The sequence below is a fragment of the Haliotis cracherodii genome, unplaced genomic scaffold (genome assembly GCF_022045235.1).
Source record: "Haliotis cracherodii isolate W230 unplaced genomic scaffold, xgHalCrac1.p SCAF_7, whole genome shotgun sequence".
Taxonomy (NCBI): Eukaryota; Metazoa; Mollusca; class Gastropoda; order Lepetellida; family Haliotidae; genus Haliotis; species Haliotis cracherodii.
The window spans coordinates 50,070,657-50,094,761 of NW_027266330.1; the positions used below are offsets into that span (position 1 = coordinate 50,070,657).

The 24,105-nt window shown below is 41.3% G+C and overlaps 1 protein-coding gene and 1 pseudogene across 1 annotated transcript; one reads left to right on the forward strand and one right to left on the reverse strand.

Annotated features, from left to right (window-relative positions):
• Positions 1-2,207: 2,207 nt before the first annotated feature.
• Positions 2,208-12,361, reverse strand: LOC139448556 (uncharacterized). The gene is made up of 3 exons (XM_071230122.1): positions 12,240-12,361; positions 4,303-4,491; positions 2,208-4,197 (listed from the first exon to the last, which is right to left on the reverse strand). The coding sequence occupies exons 1-3, from the start codon at positions 12,359-12,361 to the stop codon at positions 2,208-2,210; spliced, it is 2,301 nt and encodes a 766-aa protein (XP_071086223.1).
• A 3,955-nt stretch (positions 12,362-16,316) lies between these two features.
• LOC139448960 (uncharacterized) lies at positions 16,317-23,760 on the forward strand (annotated as a pseudogene).
• Positions 23,761-24,105: the final 345 nt, after the last annotated feature.

A 24,105-nucleotide genomic window follows, 5' to 3' on the forward strand; every position in this document is an offset into this window, starting at 1 on the left:
GTCACAAACACGACACACAGACACATCTATATTTATTCAGGTAAACAGTTGAATATAATCTTAAGAAAAAATCACACTTATAGAAACTATATCAATATGCGGTAACAATGTATAAAATATTCATCTAAATAAAACATTCCTTATGTATCTTAACTCTTAACACAACAAAACATACATCCAATCTGCAAATTATACTCAGTATTTACAATGGATACAGGATTTTCACTAAACCTGCTTTACAAAGAATTGCAAAGACGAAAGACACACATTTTTCACAACTCAACTGTCACTCATCTGATCATGTTGTGAATAGTATGGCTGTTATATTGACAATATGATGGAGGTGGTTGATCAACGCCTCATGTTGTCGGTTGTTAAAAACATATTAAACTCTCTATCTCTATGCTGTATTTATTATGGAAATGACATTACATAATGAGCATTCATCATATTCTTTAACGGTGAGTGTGAAAGTGGAAAACGCCTTCGACCAGCGTCATTTTGAGCTGACGTTACAAGCCACCACCAACTGACAATTGGTATTCAAAGTGACATAAACCAACCAAATTCACTCAACCACTATCCGACATTCTGGAATAAAGCCAACATAAATATTATTTCAAACTCAAATTGACAACATTCTACTCACTGCTAGAGCAGGACATGCTTAACCTTTTCCTGAAAGCTTAGTGTGGTCGCTGATATTTCAGTAATCCATTCACATGAAATTATGATTACCGCCGTCATATAGCTGGAATATTGTTGAATGCGGCGTTAAACAACAAAGAATGAAAGAGACAAGCAAAAAATCATTTAATTTTCACCACTTTTTTGCCTGTTACCCCAAATGGAATCTGGCCTGGCAGAAAATCGAGACTGTTTAAATATACAACATCAACGAACAAACAAACTATGTCTTAGTTGAAATATGAAACACATATTGCTTTGTCTAAAGATCATTGTTGGATTTCAGTTTTGTTGGTGTTGTTGACTTTCAAGCAGGTGAGCTAAGTAGCTTTGTGTGTTCTTCTCATCGGGTCATATACTGAACCGCAAAAGAAACGTCACCATGGAAAGATATGTGAGAAACCTTATTTGTCCAAACACTGTAAACATACTTTGAGACATATCAAAAGTATTGAACATGGCAAAACTGATCATTAAGGTTGAAATTAAAGTGTCAAATGTCCTTAAAGTGAACCACAACACTAGTCTCTGAGAAAATGGAATCACGAGTCAGTATCTTGTGTGTCCACCATTGCATTGATAACTGCCGTGCAACGTCGATATATGGAACAGATGACGCGGTTGTTAAAGGCAACCACAGGGCCGACCCTCTGTGCAGGACCAAATCCACCCCACATCATGATGCTCGGACCACCCCACGCGTCTCTCTCAACAACACAAGCATCCGAATAACGTTCCCCACAGCGTCGCCAGACTCTCTCTCTCTGCCATCTGCTGTTGAGATGCAGCAACGGCTCTTGTCTAAGAAGAGGACTCTTTTCCACTGCTGGTGGCGCCAATGCTGGTGCTATGTTGCCCACTGAAGACGGTTTCGGCGATGATGGAGTGTCAGATTGGGTCCTCTGTGTGGCCTGTGGCAGTGGAAGTTTCTCCTCGTCAATCTCGACGCACGGTATCCACACTAATGTGTCGCTGGTGTGTCCCCATAGTCTGTCGAGCAGTTTCCACAAAGCGATCTTGAAGATGCTGTCGCACAATCTGACGATCCTGACGACGGGTGATAACCCTTGGTCTTCCACTACGTGGTCGGTCATCTGTAGTGCTGGTGGTCTGGTACCGTTGCTGGAACCTGTATATGGTCCTTATATGGACTTGAAATACATAGGCTACTTGCCGGGCGGTTTGTCCAGCTTGCAATCGTCCAAGGGCCTGGTGTCGCTGATTTCTTGTCAATCTTGGCATGTGGTAGCAATTCAATAACGAATGAATGTTATCCGATCTGGGTGGATTTTAATAGGGCAAGAAATGGGGAAAAGCATGTGCATTTCAATTTGCATGGAACTCAGTTGCGTCGGGTTACCATGGCCGTTGCCGTGATGCGTTTGGGCGATCGGTTTTATTGTCATCTGCTTTGTTTTTTATCATCAAATTTCATTTTTCCGGACTAAGTAATCTTGAATTTTAAAAACTTTGACCAAAATTACCCAGATATTTAAATGACAACTTTTCATGCAATGTTACTAGGTGTGACGTTTCTTTTGCGGTTCAGTATATAACGTTAGAGGCAGGAAGTTTTCACAAAAAAACCTTCTTCCTTTGGGCACAGAAATTAATTTAGATATTTTAACAGGGTGAAGAAAAACGTCATTCTTGTTGTAATATTTTTCTATATGGTCCCTTTTCCCATCATACCATAAATACGTTCCTGGCATCCTTAACACATTATCCCACTTCTCTATACCTCCAAACACTGTGTGAAATATTATCTCAACAAATAGATTGAATTTTGAAAAATGTTCCATGAAAAACAGGACATCATCTTTGTATTTATTAGGAACATATGCAATGTCTGCGCCACCAAAAAATAGTGAATCATTCTTTCCTGAATTTCTCGAAATCATTTGTTTGAAAATCTTATATTTATGTTCATCTAACAATTTCAAAGCTGCAAGAGCAGCCTGGTAGGTTTTTAAACCAACTTTAGGATTATTAAACCACATCCAATTCGTTTTGTCAGACGGTTGTAAAACCGAAGAGTTGACAAGCCAGAATCTGTCTAAAGGAAGGATATGAATGTTCCAAACATTAAGCAGTACGTCGTCACCAATGTACAAATATCCATCAACAGTATACTGCATTTTCATGGCTTGAATCAGACAGTTCTGGGCAAACCATCCACCACCAATATCAACCTCAATAAAGGTCACATTCTTGAGTAGAAGCGTAGTGTAGTTTTGAAATTGATCTTTGTTGGTTCCACAATAGACAATGTGTGGGAAGTGAAAGCTGTACATTGTCTCAAGAAACGCGAGGTTCTCATAGTGAGGGAAGTTGAAGACTACAATTAATAAGAGATTAGGATATGTTATGGTTCTTTTGAAAGCATTCAGATCTAACGTGCTAAACGAATGATTGCCACAATATGAAGCTATTTGACTAATGTGTGACACACCTTCAGGTGATACTTTATTTGTGGAATATATTAAAGGTGGTGTCTGTTCAGCTGCCCAGAAAGTGAGATTGACCTGTTGATTTGTCAGGCGTGTTTGGTTTGGCAACTTTGAATCTCTCGTGACTTGAACACCGTTTTGAAGCGAACCAAATGGAATTCGTTCTGGTTCTTTGTATCCCAGAGCTTTGAGGTCCTTGATCCAGAGAGAAGTCAAGTCAGCATCAGCTGCCTTCCAAAAGTTCTCATGTGCCATATCTATTGACAGCTTAGTCACACAGGCAAAGAATGTCTTATCTGGTTCACATGTCCACATGCGGAGAAAATCTACAAGATGCTCTGTTTGGAAATACAAATCCTTTTCATTTATAGCATCCCCGAGGTAGGAATGAGAATTCCTTTTCTGGAAAGCATTTGGTGGAAAGAATCCCAGGTTTCCTCCTATCTCCCACAGAAGTCTCTGAGCCCAGTAGCCTCTCCAGATGTCACACACTCGGAACGTTGTTGTAGTTGGAATCAGTAGTGCCCATAATGCATCATACAGGAAAAGGGTATTCTGGGAATTAAAGGGTGAGAACACCCCAGCTGGGACAATTGCTGGTGGAGCTCGGTCATCAAAGGTCACATTTAGCTGAGAATGGGTTTGTTTTCGGGTTAATCTGAAAATGGCATCCATATCTGGGTCACCATTGACCACACCCTGTTGAATAGATGGGGTTTTCCAGTGATTCAGTACATATTCCGTGGAGACATTCTCTCCAACAGAGCTAAGAGGGTAGCCTCTTGGCCACAATGTTGGTTGTCCAAAATGTCGGTATGGATTGAAAAATGGTCCCCCTTTATACATCAGTCCCCACATTGTTCTTTCTTGGACGAAACTATTAAGTAAGTCTTGTGGTCGATTGTCGTCATCAGTCTCGTATACGATTCGCGCCCCTTGAGAAATTGCAAACAGATATCCTGCAGTTTTTCTTGCGTAGCTGTTTAGAGGAAGATAACCCACAGTCTCAAAAGGCAGTTTCTGTTGATCCTCTAAACTTAAATATATGCAGTTGGGGAATCTGTGGAGAAATTACCAACATTAGAATCATGTAAAACGTTTAACATCTGTTAAGATTTGAAGTTACAGTATCTTGAAGTATGGCTAAGTGGAAGAAAATACTTACTCCCAATCTCTAGGTGTCTTCTTATCGCCAACCACAACCACTTTCCACCCAGTTATGTTGGCTAGGAACTGGACATCAGGAGTTGGGTAGGAGATCGTCGTGAGAACAATCCACCTCTCTCCCCTAATATGTTTGTACTTTTCTGCTCTGTCGTGAAAGTCACTATTGCTGATTATGTTGCTGAAGACACTTGAAAGGGAAATATTTTATAAGATTTTCTGATGGATGTACATATATCCATAGTTAGTAAAATATACATAATGCATAGATTATTATTAATCCCAATATTACGTGACAGAAATCAAGGATGTCTTTACTGGTCGCAACTTAGGTTGGGTAGATATTAATCATGTAGTTCATAAACAACTGTGTGTTCTCTCTTTTAAATACGAACCTAAATAACAAGTAGCAACTTGATGGTGTATGGTGGCAAAGAGGGGCCATCGCTACATCGTTTGTAGGCGAAAGTATGATACAAAAGTGTGATATCACTATACAATATTGCGATACAGCCAGAAACGAAATAGGGATGACAAGCAACGACAAAGCAAATAGAACAACTCAGCATGACATTGCTCTCAGCATTGCTATTCAGATATATTCTGAATATATACAGAGGACAAACGTATTGACATCTATGAAACAAGTAACATTGTTTCTACAGTGAGTGAGTAAGCATCGGCATTATTTCAGCCATATAGCGACGAGACCAAGTTAATATATTCACCATTTAGTCATGTATGCAAAGTTATGTTTAAAAACAATTTATGATATCATGTGTACAGTTTTAAAACGTGGGCTATAGGCCAGCAGTAACCAAGGGTAGGCCACTTTGCTGGGGATCATGGGGACTTATAGTACCTCAGCTTCTGCATGATACGCCAGCAGGATTTATGTCATCACTTTAGCTACAGGTGGTTCTGCACAATACTAGCTAATATTAAAAAAATACTCAGCAATGAGTTGGCTTAAAAACACTGGTTGATGATAGTTACATCGATTATGTTGGATTTCGTGTCACACAGGGGGACAATAATTTTACGATACTTTAACCTCCTTACAACACTTTCACCTCCAGAGCCTACAATAATGTCAGTTGATAGGAGCATCACACCAAATTTAAGAACAAGCATTCAATTATTCACATAAATATTTAAAATTTGATGAGATGCCTGCTGACACGGGAAAATAGATCTTTCAGATTTATGCTTTGATAATGTGAATCCTCAAGATATGCTTGATGGTGGACCTTTCATGGTCAACAGATATTCATGGGTAAACCGATAGTGGCCAATACCATCGTCGAAAAACGACCTCGTCATGTCTTGACTGACAACCCGAGTAGGTATGACCGATTGTTGGTTTTAATTCGTGAAATATATTCCTAACTGGGTGTCCCACCTCTTGTGCATGAGATCCGAGTGTAACGGTTTGACAAGAGCTGCTTTAGCTGCACAATCGGCTTTTGAGTTACCTGTTATGCCTACTTGACTTGGTAACCAGCAAAAGACGATGTCACATTGGCCAGTTGAAAGTTCATTCAATAGTGTCTCTTATGATAGGGTGATATCATCAGACACTTTTAATTGCCTGAAGGCAAGACAACGAATTAGAGAAGATGATGAAATTTTTAGATTGTTTTTGATGTTTGATGTAGGTCAAAGCTGTTAGGATAGCTTTGGCCTAAGCAGTAAAAATAGAACTAGTATCTGGCATTCTTGAGGAGACCGTTCTGGATCCAATGATGGTGGCACATGCAATTTTGCCACCATCCTTGGACCCATCTGTGAAAATGGATCTGTGAGAATTTATTTTCATTGTAATTGATTATATGATTGTATCAAAGGATTAGTTTCTGAAATTTTAAGCTGGGTTAGAGTGAGGTGTACTACTGGGTTCACCATCTGCCAGGGAGGAGAAGACAGAAGTCGGGAAGGTGATGTAATATTTAGATCTATTTTAGCTGCAGTCTTGTGTGGTAGAATTCTGATTCCAAGTGGTTGAATCAAGTTGGACTGATTTCGAAACAGGCTTTCATATTGAGATTGGAAAACGCAATTGTCTGCCGGATTGGATTTATTTGAATGCAATGTAATAATGTATTGCAGTAAAAGTTTAATGCGGCGCTGTTCGAGTGAAGGTTTATCAGGCTCCACACACAAACGGGAGAGGTTCTAATACCTCCAAGACAGAGCCTTAGGGCTTGAGGATGTACTGTATCAAATTTTTCTAAATTGCTTCTGCAATCTCTACCATAGAAAATGGAAAGAGAGTCTAGTTTGGAGTGTATTAACGATCTGTACAAGTGATGAAGGAGGGTTGTCTGAACCCCTCTCCACTCGGAATTTGAAACGACTTTTAACAAGTCGAGAGCTTTCAGGAACTTTGCCTTGAGATATTTGATGTGTGGCAAGAATGCGAGATGACCATCAAATATGAGGCCCATATGATCCTTGTGTGGTTTATATTTAAGACAAAAGTGAATACAGTTTGTTTTGGATTTAGAACATTTGAAGCTGGTTTCATTCGCCCATTTTTGAATTTTGTTAAGACAGAGCTGTAGCTGTCACAAAAAGTGAATCATCAACGTTATTGTTTAATACTGTAGTGAGACTATTAATTTAATGCTGAAAAGTGTGACTGATAGCATGATGCCTCGATGGATGCTGTGATCATGATCAAAATGATCAGACAGTGTAGAGCCACTTCGTATTTGAAATTGTCTATTGTTTCAAAATTGAGATATGAACTAAGGTTATCTGCTCCTCAATCCAAATTCATGCAAATCATTTAAAATACCACGTTTCCACGTTGTATTATATGCCTATTCTAGATCGAAAAAGATTGATACAGTATGTTGTTTGTTGAAAATGGACTTTTTAGTAAATGATTCTAATCGCACCAAATGGTCAATGGTACTTCTGTTTCTTTTGAAACCACACTGGATGTCACTCAGGAGGTTATTGGTCTCCAAGTACCAGGCTAATCAATTGTTGACCATGCACTCCGTGGTTTTACAAACACAGTTAGTTAATTATATTGGACGGTAATTGGGTGGATGTGCACGAACCTGTCCAGACTTTGGAACAGGAATAATAATGGTGTTGTGCCACAAAGGAGGGAAATGTCCGGTTGTCCATAAAAATATATACACATGCACAAAAGTTAAGCGCACCATGTTCATAGTCTCTTGATTTCACGATTGGGAATCAGAAATGCGAAATATGATGATGTATGACTGAATTAGGCTTCCATAGTTTCATGAGCCCAAATTTGTCCAGATACCACAAGGAAAGTGTGCTTTACGTGTTGTTGCAGTTCCCATACCCTATAAATAGTGAAATTCAACTTTCAGACACGTGGTTGCATTTTGCTCCTGTGTGAGATTCCCCTTCAAATAGAGGTTGAAAATCAGCCATGGTGAGGAGAAAGTTAGCGAACGCTGAACGATGGCAAGTGATAGGCATGAAAAAGGCTGGCAGGTCATGCAGGGCCATTGGGTCGTCATCACAGTGTTATCACTCGTTTGATTGTCAAACATGGTCAAACCAATGATGTCAATGACAGGCAAAGGTCTGGTAGGAAAGACCTCTAACAGAGAGGACAGACATCTTTTCAGGATAGTCAGACGAAATCAATTTGCCACTTCAACAGATTTAAGACTGCAGTGGATTACCCATCAGAAACGATGACCATAAGGCGTCGCCTCAGAGCGGCTGGTTATAACGCCAGAAGACCAGTAAATCTTCCTCAACTGACTGAGAGGCACATGCGGAATCTCCGATATGGTGTCGTGCCCGTAGTCGATGGAACTTGGCCAACTGGAGAAGGATCCATTGGTCTGACGAATGTCGAATGCTGCTACGAACTGTTGATGGTCGAATACGAGTTTGGAGGCAACGTAACACTCGTTTTGCATCAAGGAATATCCAGAAGACCTTAGCATGTGGCGGGGGGTCTGTCATGATATGGGTTTGTGTTTCCTTCGGCTGCAAACTTCCGCTGGTGACAATTCGTGGAAACCTGAATGGCCAACAATACCAAGATGCCGTTATTCGTCCTGTGGTAGTCCCTTATTTTGACAACCATCCTCTTCAGACAAGACCTGTTTACATGGACGACAAGTCCACACAGATCTCGGGCAGTTTGGGCTAATTTGCGTCAAGAAGCTATTGCCACTCTTCCTTGGCCGGCCTGTAGTCCAGATCTTAATCCGATTGAGCATATCTGGGACATTCTTGGACGGAAAATCAGACATTGTGATCCCTCAGTTCAAAAACTTGCTGGATTTGAAGCCGGACTTCATGAAGAATGGATCCGTTTGCCTCAGAGAAGCATTCAACTACTTGTAATGAGTATGAGGCGTAGGGTTGAAGCTGTGGTCAATGTCCGTGGATCATACACACGTTACTGACGTTTCTGTCATGCAATAGACTATGCACTCCCTAGGGTGTCTGTGTTACACCTGATATGGTCTGCAGATATCATGACAGTTACATGACGAAAACAGGTTTTCAATGTTTTCTAATCCTTCAAATTCTGGTCTTCGGTAAAATTCCATTCTCTTCATATTCTTTTGGAACACAAGATAAACTTGCTTTGGGACAACTTCTGCATCACATGAGGTTTACATATACGGTTTATAACAATCGTACATCTCGTTATGATAGTTACATTAAGTGCCAAAAGTAACAGCTCACAAATGTGGTGGGTGGTGCTTAACTTTTGTGCATGTGTATATCCAAACAAGTGTTTCAGGAGCTGATAATGAATGTTGTCGGCTCCTGCTGCAGTGTCATGAGATTGCCCTGGGACAATATGTAATTCATGGAGTGAAAATGTTTCGTTATAGTCCTCACCATTATCAGAGTTAAATTAACCCTTTTCTTTACCTGCTGTTTTTAAAACCTCTGAAATTGAGGATTATAGTTTGATGAGGAGGAATGATTTTCCAAAGTGTCACCAAGTTTGTTGGCAATTTCAGATTTTCGTGTATTCCAGATTATGATGCCATTAATCTTTTGAATCATGTTCCAGACCTTGGACATGGGTGTGCGGGAATTGGTTTTGGATACTTAGTTGCTCCAGGATTGACGTTTATTTTATTTAAAGATACGCTTTGGCGCCCGTGATTCAAGTTGCGGACAGTTGGATGTCGGCAGAAATTTTTCTCAGCTTTCTTCCTTTTGTACCTAGTTTGTGTACAATCATTATCAAACCATGGTCTACGTTTATGGGGGTTTTCAGAGGACTTAGGAATGCTTTCGTCTCCTATAGCATTAAATATATCTGAAAAAAGTTGCATTGGATCAAGAACATTCCTGAAACTGTCACGGTTTAGATTTTCAGTACATAGTGTTTGGAATAAAGGCCAATTGGCCTTTGTTAAGTTCCACCTTGTTGAGGTGGTTCGTCAGACGGATTGTTGTAAGCATTGTTGGAAAATGGCCACTTCCAAAAAGGTCATCATGGACCGACCATTCGAATTCATTTAAAATATTTCTGTCAGTGAAAGATCTAGGGCAGAGTATGTGCCAGTGGCAGGATGCATATAAACTAGTGTCCAAAAGAAACGATACCACCTGTTTGCAACGACATAAAAGAAAAACTAAACAATGCAGAAGTTTAGGATTGGTGTTATGCTTTTGAGAAATTCTTTCACAACATCTGTACAAAAAATTCATTTCAATAAAATCTGTACAACCAATATGACAAGCCTTTAAAGATGGGTGGGGTCGAAAAATGAACATTTCGTTAGAGCACTGATCACAGAAACAACGGGAAATGTCACACCACACGTCTCAAAGTCAAGTCAGTAGCGGGTATGTCCACCGTGAGCATCAATACATGCCAGAACACGCCTACGGACTGATGACGTCAAACGTCTGATGACTTTGGGAGTGATGCGTTGCCATTCCTCGAGGAGACATCGTTCCAAGTCCTGGACGTTGACTGGAGGCACACGGCGACGTGGGATTTGACGATCGATGTGGTCCCATAAGTGCTCGCTGGGATTCATGTCCGGTGAACATGCGGGCCATGGCAAAACCTGTACGTTGGCGTTGGCAAGGAAGTTCTGAGTCAATCTTGCTGTGTGTGGCCTTGCATTGTCATGTTGGAAAAAGAGTCCACGAGGCTGTTGCTGAATAAAGGGCACCACAACAGGCCGTAGGATGTCATCAAGATAACGCTGTGCATTCAGGTTTCCACGAATTACGACAAGCATCGTTTTGACGTCACCACATATGCCACCCCAAACCATTAACCCTCCACCTCCAAACGGCCGGACCTGTTGGATACAGTTAGGCGCCAAACGTTCACCAAATCGTCGGTATACAAGCTGCCGTCCATCGTTTCTGAAGATGAGGAATCTGCTCTCATCAGAGAACATAACACGTGCCCAGTCCCGCCGTTGCCAACGTCGAACTCGCCTGGCCCAGATCAGTCTGTTGTTCCGGTGTCGAGGCGTCAGGAGCGGTCCGCGGTAGGGATTACGTGGCCGGATACCATACTGCCGTAGTCTCCTGTAGACGGTCTGTCGACTGATCCTGTGTCCCAGTGCTGTAGCCGCCGTGGACGTCGCTGTTACGGGGCGGTTCCTCAGGTGTAATACCCGGATGTAACGATCTTCACGGGGCGTGGTTACTCGTGGTCTTCCACTCCTGGGCCTGTCTGACGTCTGACCTGTCTGACGTAACCGCTGCATCAACCTGGTGATAGTGATGCGTGCGCAGCCCAACCTTCTGGCGACGTCGACGTGTGACGCTCCTTGTTGGACCATTCCAACGGCTCTCTCTCTCTCGATGGCTGTCAAACGTGGCATATCTTGTGTTCTTTTTGTTGCTGTGATATCAACGTGTCTGATCAGCCGTTTTATACAGTTTTTATGCACGTGCAGAACATGCTAGAGAGGGAAATGTCACTTTCACGAAATTTACGTTTTTTCCCGGAAGTGATCACGTATTTTTTATCGACTATGCTGTGTTTGGGATGTGCAATACGAATTGGCATGTTTTCATACTAGACAATTCACTTAGTAAAAAACAATTTTGAAAATAAGTTGGTATCGTTTCTTTTGGACACTAGTTTAGGTGTTATTACAGGTGGAAGATACAGTGTAAACACTATGTTCAAAGTAACACGGACAGCCACAGGTTGCAGAATAGTGTTGAGTGGAACAGGGCTATGGATTATGCTCTGCTTCACCAGGATAAAACAACCTCCAGTAGCTTTATCACCAGGAGGAGAAAACGAGTGGTAAGAACTGAACTGTACTTTTTGGATATATTTCTTGGAGACAAAAAGCTGACGGTTTAAAATCTTGGATTAAAAGTTGTAGTTCATTAAAAGTCTTTTTAAGACCTCTGCAATTCCACTGTATTAGCGGTAAGTTACTTTGCACGCCAGAGTATGCTTGACTCGATACGGTACTTGGGAAACCGACGGTGTGGTTGCTTTTAACCGTAATATCATTGCATTTGGAATTCTTTTACATTTGGGTTTAACTATCGACACTAACGATGTTATAGTGCGTCATCAGTGTTACACATATTTTAATTACTAGTAATTACATATGAATGGGTGAAGGTTCTTTATGTGTGTCATGGCGAGGTAAGGAGAAATGGGGACGATCTATCCCCTACACCAATGGGACAGTTACATCTGAGTGAAAACATGTGCAACAATCGACAGAATATGCGACACAGTCAGGCAAATCTCTGAGTCCATTTTAGTCGGGTTTTACGACAAGCATGATGTATCTATTTTGAAATCGAAACCCCACACGACTGCCTGCAGAGTAACTTCAGTAAAAATAACAAAATAAAGAACTGATAAACATGTGCTGGCAGTTTTTGTTAACGCCGAATTCGTGTCATTGCCTTAAAATTTGATCAATTGTTTTCCATATTAGAATCAAAAACACTTTAAACACTTACTTTGGATAATTCTGGAGTCTCTTAAAGAGCAGTGTAGATGGCCAGCTAACATTGATGACGATAAAAAACAAACATCCAACAGTGAGAAGTATCAGATACACAAACAGTTTCTTCGAAAACATTTTTGTTGGACGTTTTGTCAGTCGATGGTCATACTAAATGTATAATGAACATGCATCGACGTGCTGACAGCCACCAAACTGTGTTAGTCACTTTTTACCACGAGTATTGTCACGTGAATTGAGAATACCAATCAATCAATCCGGAGTAGCTTGGTGTGCGGGTAATGTCACGTCGCTCACTCCACACATGGGCATGTATATGTATGTAAACATACACGCGTAAAAGGCTGCATGAAGCCGATATATGAAGAACAGTTCTACATCGCAGCTCCGAGAGTACCACTGAAACACAGTAGATTCGGTACACGAATATGAAGGCGTGTACTTGGTTAACGTCAACGCCAGAGACGAATCATTCTCGATGATGTGCTCAAACAGTTTCCGTTGTTATGCAGCTTGGAGTAAATGGCGAAAGTACACATCAAATTAATGTCTAGGTTTAGTGCTTGGGTAAATGACTTGTCTAATATTTAAAAGACAATGGAAATGACGCATGAAGTTGTGTTAAAAGCCGCAACCAAGATTAACACACACGCAAAATGACACGAAAATTGTTTAACATTTTGGTTTTACTGTCGCCACTATCGATGTTATAGGACGTCATCAGTGTTACAAATATTTTAATTAATTAGATATGAATGCGTGAAGGTTCTTTATGTGTATCAAGGTTGGTTTCCGAAATCGCGTCTGCATCAAACAAACCAATCACTGAAGGCGAGGTAAGGAGAAATGGGGACAGAACCTCTATCAACTACACCAATGAGACGGCTACCTTAGAAAAATGTGTGTGTGTGTGTGTGTGTGTGTGTGTGTGTGTGTGTGTGTGTGTGTGTGTGTGTGTGTGTGTGTGTGTGTGTGTGTGAATGACGATTTTATAGAGCAACTGAGATAACATGACGCAGTTTAACATGAATACCCTCCGTAGACACAATAAACTGATTCCGAGCCGACCAGTCCTTGTTTTAGCCCCTTAATGCCGAGCGCCAGACAGGGTAACAACGAGTACCACCTTTTAACGTCTTTTGGTATGACGCAGCCGGGGATCGAACCGAAGGTCTTCCGCTGTCTTGGCTAATGCTCCACCACAGGACCACAGATTCGATTGAGTAAATGATTTGCATATTCAAATTTGTGTCAAATGGCAAACGCAAGGTCCAGATTGCGGTAAAATCATATTTGCTTTAAGTGGACTCGATTACAAATTCAAATGATAATTTCACACCAAGAGTCTGTTAAAAGCCATTCACAAGGTAACAGCAGAAATGATTGTGAAGTCAGTTGAGCAAGCTCATGGGTGTTTAATAAATATGCAGAAGTTCGTGCAATTTCTTTAGGGAATTTCGAATTGGTCTTCAGCAACCCATGTTTGTTATAAGCGGCGACTAATGGGATCGCCTTGTCAACCGTTGATTTGGTTGATGCATGTCATCGTATTGCAGATCAGTTTTCATGATGTTAATCACTGGATTGTCTGCTACAGACAACTTTAGTTACGGACCGTCGTCTTGTAGCTTGTAGATTGATCATGATCAGTGCGGGGTAAAACAACAAACAAAAACAATTTATTACGTGTTGACCTTGTGTCTGAGGATCAAGGGCACGCGAACGCACGCACACACACACACACACACACACACACACACACACACACACACACACGCACGCAGGCACGCACACGCACACACATACACACACAGATATACAGACAGAGACACGCGAACGCACACATTCACACACACACACAAAGATACACACAGACACGCGCGCACGCACGCACACACACACACACACAGACGTGCGCGTGCGCACACACACACGCACACACACACACACACACTGACAAGAATAATAATTAACATTTGTGTTTGACTGTCGACACAATCAATGTTATAGTTAAGGTGTATCGCGGCTTGTGTACCATTTAGGGTTGCCCTTGTGTCTAACCCTCAATGTGTCGTATCGCCCATAAATCGAAAGCATGAATACAACCATGCCAATGAATTAAACTCTTGCGTTGTGTGATAAGGATTCACAAAGCAACGATCAGCAGGTTTACTGTCTGAACATGTTTGGAACCGGCGAGCCTGATGATCTTAGCAACCATAAATGACGTAATATATTTCTTTGCTTGAACCAAAAGAGTTTCCTTTGATCGGGACTATCTTAAATCTGTATGTCCCAGCTTAATCTGCTTTTATAAGTACTACTTAGCAGTAGTTAATGCAGACCACTTGTCAAGCATGTCTCAGTAGTTGTTCCATAAATAAATGTTTGTCAGTTTGGTGAAGCGGTGTTTAAAGCCGCACTTAGCAGTATTCCGAGAGTATACTGAATATCATTATTGTGTTACTGGATACTCCATGACCGGAAATGTGTAAAAGACACAAGTCATGAGTAATTTCTGGATACTATGACGTCATGCTACAATGGCTGACGTCACATGCTTTCGAGGTAACTTAATTAACTCGCCTGGTAAGCATAGTTTAGGACACAAACGTTTTCCAAACTTCCAAATGCGAAAAAGATGATACTGTGAAAATGATAATATGTGATCAAACAATGTGTTTTAAGCAATCAGATTGCGGCACACAATCTCACTCATTTTACAATGCATGATATTAAATGTAAAGTTTACCTTATGTTATCTGTTTCGTGGGATAAGTGAGACTGGCTGTTCTCTGGCGTTGATGTTGTACACTGACGCGCAAAAGAAATTTTCCTTTTTAAAACAAAATATAATTGGTTCGAATCATGATGAGGTTATAAAAGTTTCTAGTCTGAAAACATTCGCCCAAACGCTACATTGCTACCTGGGACTGACATTACTGCATAATGTTTGTGCACTCTGTAGAACCCCACAAAACTTTAAATGCATGTTTTCGGACCCCACACAAAATGCACGTACAAAAGAAATGTCACGTTTATCTTTGGAAGAGCGAGAGTGAGAGAGCAAGTGATATGGCGCGGATGGGAGCGTCACAGACCAAACGCACGGTGTATGCACATTTTCAGAGTTACCAGTTGACAGGCAGAAATGGTGACAGGCCTAGAACAGGAAGAACGCTGGTAACAACAAAACAGGAAGACGTCAGGCTACAACCCAACAGAAAGACAGCAGGTAATAACCCAACATGAAGACCGGAGGTTACAACCCAACAGGAAGACCACAGGTTACAACCCTACAGGAAGACCGCTAGTAAAGCCCCAACAGGAAGACCGTAGGTTACAACCCAACAGGAAGACAGCAGGTAATAACCCACCATGAAGACCGCAGGTTACAACCCAACAGGAAGACCGCAGGTTACAATCCAACAGAAAAACCACAGGTTACAACCCATCAGGAAGACCGCGGGTTACAACAAAACAGGAAGACCACAGGTTACAACCTAAGAGGAAGGCCCCTGGTAACAACCCAACAGGAAGACTATAGGTGACAACCCAAAAGGAAGAAAACGGGTGACAACCCAACAGGAAGACCACAGGTTACAACCCAAAAGGAAGACCGCAGGTTACAACCAAAGAGGAAGACCACAGGTTACAAACGAAGAGGAAGACCACAGGTAACAACCCAACAGGAAGACCGCAGGTAACAACCCAACAGGAAGACCGCTGGTAACAACCCAACAGGAAGACCGCAGGTAACAACCCAACAGGAAGACCGCTGGTAACAACCCAACAGGAAGACCGAAGGTTACAACCCAACAGGAAGACCACAGGTTACAACCCTACAGGAAGACCACAGGTTACAACCCTACAGGAAGACCGCTAGTAAAGCCCTAACAGGAAGACCGCAGGTTACAACCCCACAGGAAGACCACAGGTTACAACCCAGCAGGAAACCCGTCACATTCGTACTATACACTACGGCAACATGTTCGTGACGTTGATGTTGACGAAAGTCGATTCTCACTCGATCATGCATGTGTTGACGGAAGAATAAGCGAGCGAATGGCACATGGATGCGTCCAAGAGTACTACCAACATGGACGAGGAGGTATTATGGTATGGGGAGGAATTTGTGGTGATGAGAACTCGCGCCTAGTGATCATAACTCGTGACCTGAACGCACAAAGGTATTGAGACGAGCTTCTTCAACCGCAGGTGTTACCATTCGAACGTGGACAGCCGCAGGAACCATTCTGCTACAAGACAATGCCAGGCCACACACGGCTCGAATTGTTCAGGATTACCTCGCCAACCACAATGTTCTGCCATGGCCGAACCACTCGGACAGACAACTTAGAAACCGTCATTTGATTTTCTGCTACTGGCATTCGAAATGAGTGGGACGTTTCTTTTGCCCGTCAGTGTATTTTCGTGACAAACTCAAATTGAACCCCGCTGAGACCCGGGGTAATATTGGTCCTCACCAACCCATGAATGTTAAGAGAACCGAGTTGGAATCGATTGTGCAATCGACTAAACAGGATACTCAGAGTGCAGAAGGTCGTACATTTTATTGTAAAAACTCACATGCCAGGAAGGCCCTGTTGTGGCGGCACAGCTGGTGTGCACATGTTTGCTTACACTGCGTTTGTCAAGAAGGAAAGTAGTAGAGACAGACCCTTGATGTAATGACAATGGTTTCACTTCTAGTGTGCACATGTTTGCTTACACAGCGTTTGTCAGGAAGGAAAGTAGTAGAGACAGACCCTTGATGTAATGACAATGGTTTCACTTCTAGTGTGCACATGTTTGCTTACACTGCGTTTGTCAAGAAGGAAAGTAGTGGAGACAGACACTTGATGTACTGACAATGCTGTTACTTCTGATAAGGTTTTATTACAGTAAACTACGGTTATAACGAACACGCTTATAACGAACTGACGGATATAACGAACTGCTCTTTTGGTCCCGACTATTTGCTGTAGTTATGCTGTATATATGCTTATAACGAACTACGGTTAAAACGAACTAAAATCAGTAGTCCCTTTGAGTTCGTTATAACCGTACTTTACTGTATACAATAATGTCGTAAGTTTTAATGTGCGTTGACGAAATGTTGTTAATAAACATCGTGATGCTGCCGCCTTGACACTCACTCACTCACTGTATACTTTTTATAATTGTAAGTAGCATCGGGAAGGGAACATGAGAGCACATTAGGGGATAGGGGATCCCCCCCCCCCCCCTCCCCAAACACACACTCCTACAACCTATGACGGCCGTAAGAGGTGATTACATTGGTCGGCGTTGATCGTTACTCATAATAGTAATCACAGGACTGCCTCGTTGATTAGTTTCAGACCGCCGCCATATAGCTTGAATATTCCATCTTGCGCACGCCCTACCCACCCCCCACCCCCAACCCCCTACACACACATATTCCCACAGCACCTGTACCTAAACAGATAGGGAGGACGCTTTGTACATTAAATTAAAAATATGATACCTATGAAAGACAGTTATCGTAGTTTAATAAACAGTGGAAAGGAAACTGATAATAGTGTTATCAACATAATCCTTGTCACAACTTAACTTCGACCACACAGGAAAATGAAACATCGTATCTTTTGTTGAAAAGTTAAACGGTATTGGGTTGTGAGTCATGTATTTGGTTTTGTGATGTTTTACATTTTGGCTTTCCTTTGACCTGACACTGTACAGTAATGTCTTCAAACTGACATTGACATTACACACAATCATGACATATGATAGGTGATGAGTTATAATTAGAGTCGGTTATAACTGTTGATTCTATTTAACTTGAACGAAGCTGAAATGCCCTGATCTTTTGGGATCTCCTCACTTTGCCACCACCTATTGTTTCCAGTATGAAAATCAGTCAGGCATGTTAATTGGTTAAACAATAGAAGGCACCAGGGGTCATCTCAAAATTTTGATATATGATATGCACAAAAATTTCATTATTTTATTCTATATAGCACTTCATATCATATCATGAAAATTAACCTTCTTATATAGCAGGATCTACAAACTGATCGTTCATCAGTAATTAATCAACAAATAAGAAAATTCGCTCACCAATATTGCCAGTGAACACTTTTGACATTAATTGAGGGGGTGAACTCAGTTCAGTGTTTGGTGACTTTGATATGGCCTCCATGCTTGTATAAACATTGCTACTGTTAATCCCTGGTGGCAAAGTGAGGATAAACCGATCTTTTAGTCATGTTTCAATCAGTGACCTCGAGTGATCTCTACCATATACGGAATTCATCGTTGATGCGATCGAGACCCCATCCTTAGAGATCCCGCATATTTAGTTTCGTTTAATCTTTTTTCACACCTAGTTCGTACCGCGGGACCTCACATTAAATGCCATCTAATCATATGTCAGAAAAAGGAGGTGTATTAGGTATGAAATTTATCACAACCGCGTGGTTGACAAATTACCAACTGCAGAGGCTTAAATTTAACCAACACATTCAGCAGTTCCTATACAGCGGGCTGCCTCTTTATCAGTTAAACAGCAACCTGGAGTGTTTGAAAACCACTAGATACCTTATCTCCAAGGCGTCTTATCCGGCCTATTGCGATAAGGTTTTTTCTACATCCAGTGCATATAAACAAAAGCTCATATCGCCAAATGAAGGTCTTTGTGATTGTACGCTGGCGTTACAAAGACCTATCCGTTCATATCACTTTATATAAACTACCGGATACCGGGTAAGAAGATTAGTCTCTAGAAAATATCTTTGACGGGTGGCCAGGTTCTGTGACCTGCTTTACAGGTCATCGTATCCAACTTGCATGGATCGATGTTCATGTGAATTACTAGATTGTCTGGTACAGACCTGCCATGTAGCTGAAATATTGCGTTCGAAGTTGAACCATAAACGAACAAAACAAACAAGCTAACGAAACAACCCTTTGCATACCAAACTGAGACATAGTGATTTTTGGATTTCAGGTATTGAGTGAGTGAGTGGTGTGAGTGAGTGAGTGAGTGAGTGAGTGAGTGAGTGAGTGAGTGAGTGAGTGAGTGAGTGAGTGAGTGAGCGAGTGAGCGAGTGTAAATGAGTGAGTGGTGTGAGTGAGTGAGTGAGTGAGTGAGCGAGCGAGTGAGCGAGTGAGTGAGTGAGTGAGTGAGTGAGTGAGTGAGTGAGTGAGTGAGTGAGTGAGTGAGTGAGTGAGTGAGTGAGTGAGTGACAATTTAACGTTGCATCAGCATTAGTTCTGCCATATAGCTCCGAGGCCAAGATTATAAATCCACAAGTGAGTCATGAATGCAAAGTTAAATTTAAAGTCAAATTTTATCAAACATATTTTGACATAACAATATCATTTATACAGTTTAAAACACGGGATATTGGCCACCAGGTACCAAAGCTAGGACACCTCGCTGGGAATCATCGGAACTTACTGTGCCTGAGCTTCTGGCGTGAATTACCTATTATGCCATCATGACTTGGTAACCGGCAAAAGACGATGTCACATTGGCCAGTAGAAAGATCATTATATAGTTCTAAACTGTCTAGGATAATAGGGTAATATCACGAGACACTTTTAAGTGCCTGAAGGTATGTCAGTTGAATTGATAGGCTCCATATATCTTCTCTATACCAGGGTGTTGGGAAGCCAGGAAAAATGATTCAGCATCCCTTTTCCCCATCCCCCATGAATCGTCAACAAGGACAGCGGATCTCCAAGCCGCAAAGACCGAGGTTAAAGGGGTGGTATACTCTAGCAAATTTGCCACGTAAAGCTATAAATCTCTACCAAATTAAAGGCCAGTCTGGTTGTGCCCATGACAAACAATTGGAGACGAACAGAATTCGGAGGTCACCAGATTGGCCACCGCCTTCTGGGCACAGGGCTCTTAGCAAGTTTATACATGACATGACCAGCTATTGAAGGTACCGACGTCTAATCACAGTTAGGGTCTAAGTTGTGTGAGGACTACGGTATTGACGATGATTCCAGCTGCTGTGAAAATGTCATTACATTTGTGCATATTTATTTATCTGTCGCATCTGTGAAATGCATGTTTAAGATTGGTGATAGGGTATCAATGTGCAGTGCACAGGTCGCAAATAAGGACTAGTTTAGCAACTTTGTTTTCCCGAGAAGAGTAGGGTTGGTGACCATTATTCATTCCGTTATTACTTGTATTTATCGGGGGCACGGGTGGCCCAGTCGTCTAAGGCGCCGCGATTCGCTGTGCAGAGTTGCGTCCCTTGGGCACGCCAGAAACCTATGATTGTGGGTTCGAATCCCGGTTCGCCCCAATTATGTTTCTAGGTTTGTCAGCACCATACCCGTGCTCGTGGGTTTCACCGAAGTGGTAAACGTCTGAGACCTGCATCACTTCGGGCTTTCCTCCCACATTAAGCTGACACGCCGCGATATAACTGGAATAATGTTAAAAGCGGCGTAAAACCTAATTCACTCACTCACTTGTACTTATCTCAGTGTGTATTTGGGTTCAGTTGAATATTGTCGCTTATGTTATTTCATTATCACATCATTCATTATTTCATTTTCAGGTCAGTTAGTTTTATCTGAGATTGTATATTCATTACTCCTGATAAAGTGCCATGCTTAAATATGTAGTCAGCAGTTAAATATGTGAAAATGGCAGCCAGTGGCTGTCAGCATTGATATTCAAATATCTCCAGCATTAAATATAAGGCAAATCAAAGACTAAACTAAAGATTGACGAAACTAAACTTAACTAAAATGAATTGAACAAAATGTTCTTCGTAATGTCTTCAGCTCAGGTCTGTCAATTTCAGAGCAGAAGCAGAGCCAAATATTCATCTAAGACCATGGTCAAAGATAGGTCAAACTTTGAAATATCATTCAAAATCATGAATATTGCAACAAACTAAACAAGCGAGTGGCCTAACAATCTGCCATAAACACTAATGTTTGTCACTGTTACAGCAAAACGGACCAACTTCTCTTCAATAACAGATCAATTAAAGCCAAGAAATGGATTGTTGTCACAACGATCTCAAACCCAACTCCTGATATCAAGTTCCTGAGTAAGATTCCCGGATGGACAGTGGTAGTGGTAGGGGACACAAATACCCCCAACGACTGGCGGTGAGTAGGATCATTCCTTGACAAAACTATATGCGTAAGATCTCAGGAATGCCCAAGCTAATTCTTATCAACGCTCATTTCCACGAGGAAATGCTTCTGTCAGTCCCCATTCCACAAGAAACCATAGCAATAAGGCGATCGTAACTCTCATATTGACGACAGTCGGATAGTTGAAAATGATTTGTGGAACTTTTATAATGTATATTTTAAGTATGATTTCTACAAGTTCGAATGTATATGAATGTACAAAATCACTAATTTTGGAGTCGAAATCACTATTACGCGGCAAATACATGCACACGTTTTGTTTGAAATACGTGCTAGCATGTGTTTTGTTCGTTCTGAACAAATATATGTGAACTATTTTTCCGTGTTATTATAATATCTGCATTATGGAACATGCCACGTTTTCTTACAGGCTACCAAACTGCATCTTTCTCAGTTTAGAAGAACAGAAACGCTTTAAATCCGAGTCAGTGCCATTGCTCCCTACCAACAGCTATGCCAGGAAGAACGCGGGATATTTGTTTGCCATTGCTCATGGCGCTGAAGTCATATATGAAACAGATGATGACAACCGACCACTTGACTTACTTCAAACATTTGTCCTTGATTCATCAGTTTGGGGACTTTTATATGCGGGAAAAGGGCTCTTCAATCCTTATCACCATTTTGGACAACCAACACTGTGGCCACGGGGATACCCTCTTAGTTCTGTTGGAGAAAATATATCTACAGAATATATACTGAATCACTGGAAAACCCCATCTATTCAGCAGGGTGTGGTCAATGGGGATCCGGATATGGATGCCATTTTCAGACTGACTCGAAAACAAGCCCATTCTCAGCTAAATGTGACCTTTGATGACCGGGCTCCACCAGCAATTGTCCCAGCTGGGGTGTTCTCACCCTTTAATTCTCAGAATACCCTTTTCCTGTATGATGCATTATGGGCACTACTGATTCCAACTACAACAACGTTCCGAGTGTGTGACATCTGGAGAGGCTACTGGGCTCAGAGACTCTTGTGGGAGATGGGAGGAAACTTAGGATTCTTTCCACCAAATGCTTTCCAGAAGAGGAACTCCCACTCCTATATGAAAGATGCTGTGGATGAGAAGGACCTTTATTTCCAAACTGAACGTCTTCTAGAGTTCCTGCGTCATTGGAGATGTGAACCAGAGAAATCATTTTTTACGTGTATGGAGAAACTCTCCACTGACATGGCTCATAATGGCTTCTGGGAGGACCCTGATAAAAAGCTGACAGCACGCTGGATCAAGGACCTGAGGACTATTGGGTACAGGGAACCAGCACGGATTCCTTATGGGTCACACAAAGTAGGTTCTGAGTTTATGAAGGAACTCATATTGCCAAATCAAGTACGAATTACGGACAAAATGGTCAACGTCACATTCTGGGCAGCTGAGCAGATAGCTCCTTTGAACTCATTTGCTCAGAGTGAAAACCCTCAAATGTTGTCACATGTGAGCAAGATAGCATCATATTGCAAAAATACTTCTGTAAACTGGTTGGCGATAGATTATGCAAAAAGGACCTAATCATATCAAAACATCCTTCTCATTGTAGTATTTGGTAATCCTTTTTACAAAAATATTCCTTTCCTAGAAACTATGTACAGCATGTACTTCCCACGTACTGTATATTGTGGTCCCAGGAAAGACCTGTTTGATAATCATACTGCTAGCTTACTCAAACCCGTGTCCTTCATAGAACTTGAAGTGGGTGGCGGGTGGTTTGCCCATAACTGTCTGATAAAAGCAGTAGAAATGCACTACAATGTGGATGGATATCTCTACATTGGTGATGATACTTTGTTGAATGTCTGGAATCTTCATAACCTCCCTTTCGATAAATTGTGGCTTTTTGATGCCACAGTTTTTCAACAGTCTGTAAAGCCAAATTGGCACTGGATTCTAAATCCCAAAGTTGGACTGAATGTCTATCAGGCAGCAATCAATGCATCAAACGTTCTCGACAAACAACGATATGAAACTTTTACAAGAATGCTTGAGAAAAACACAGGGAAAAACGATGGATTCTATGGCGCTGTTTCAGATATTGCATATGTTCCTAAAAGATATAAAAATGATGTTATATATTTCATGAACCATTTTTCAAAATTCAACTTATTCGTTGAGATAATTTTTCCGACTGTGTTTGGTGGTGTAGAAAAGTGGGAGAATGTAATTAAATTGAGTGGTACATATTTGTGGTATGGTGGGGAAAGGGACCACATAGAACAGTATTTCAACAAGAGTTCCATATTTATCCATCCTGTTAAATTATCGAAAGAAATATATTCACCCAAAGGAAAGATTTTTTTCTGTGAAACTTTCCTTCCATTAATTTTGTCTCATGGATGAATGAAATGAAAGTATGTTGTGGAATGCAAGATGTAAAAGAAGCATAATATGAATAAAATCAACAAATGTAGTTTAAAACCAAATTTAGAGGCAGCGTAGTATTAAGTGAAATGAAAATAAACCCATTTTTTTATGTAATAATTTTTTTACTGAACATCCTTGACATCCTGAAAAAGAAATAAATATTCTCGGCTCCTTCTTTCGTACAAAACAACTGCAAGTTTTTTGAAGCAGTGATCTAAAACATATCCTTCTCGGATCGGAGCTCATTGATGGCCATGGTAATGTAATCTTGTTCTGTGGCTGCAAGTACGCAGTGATATATTAGTTTGTTGTTTAATGCCA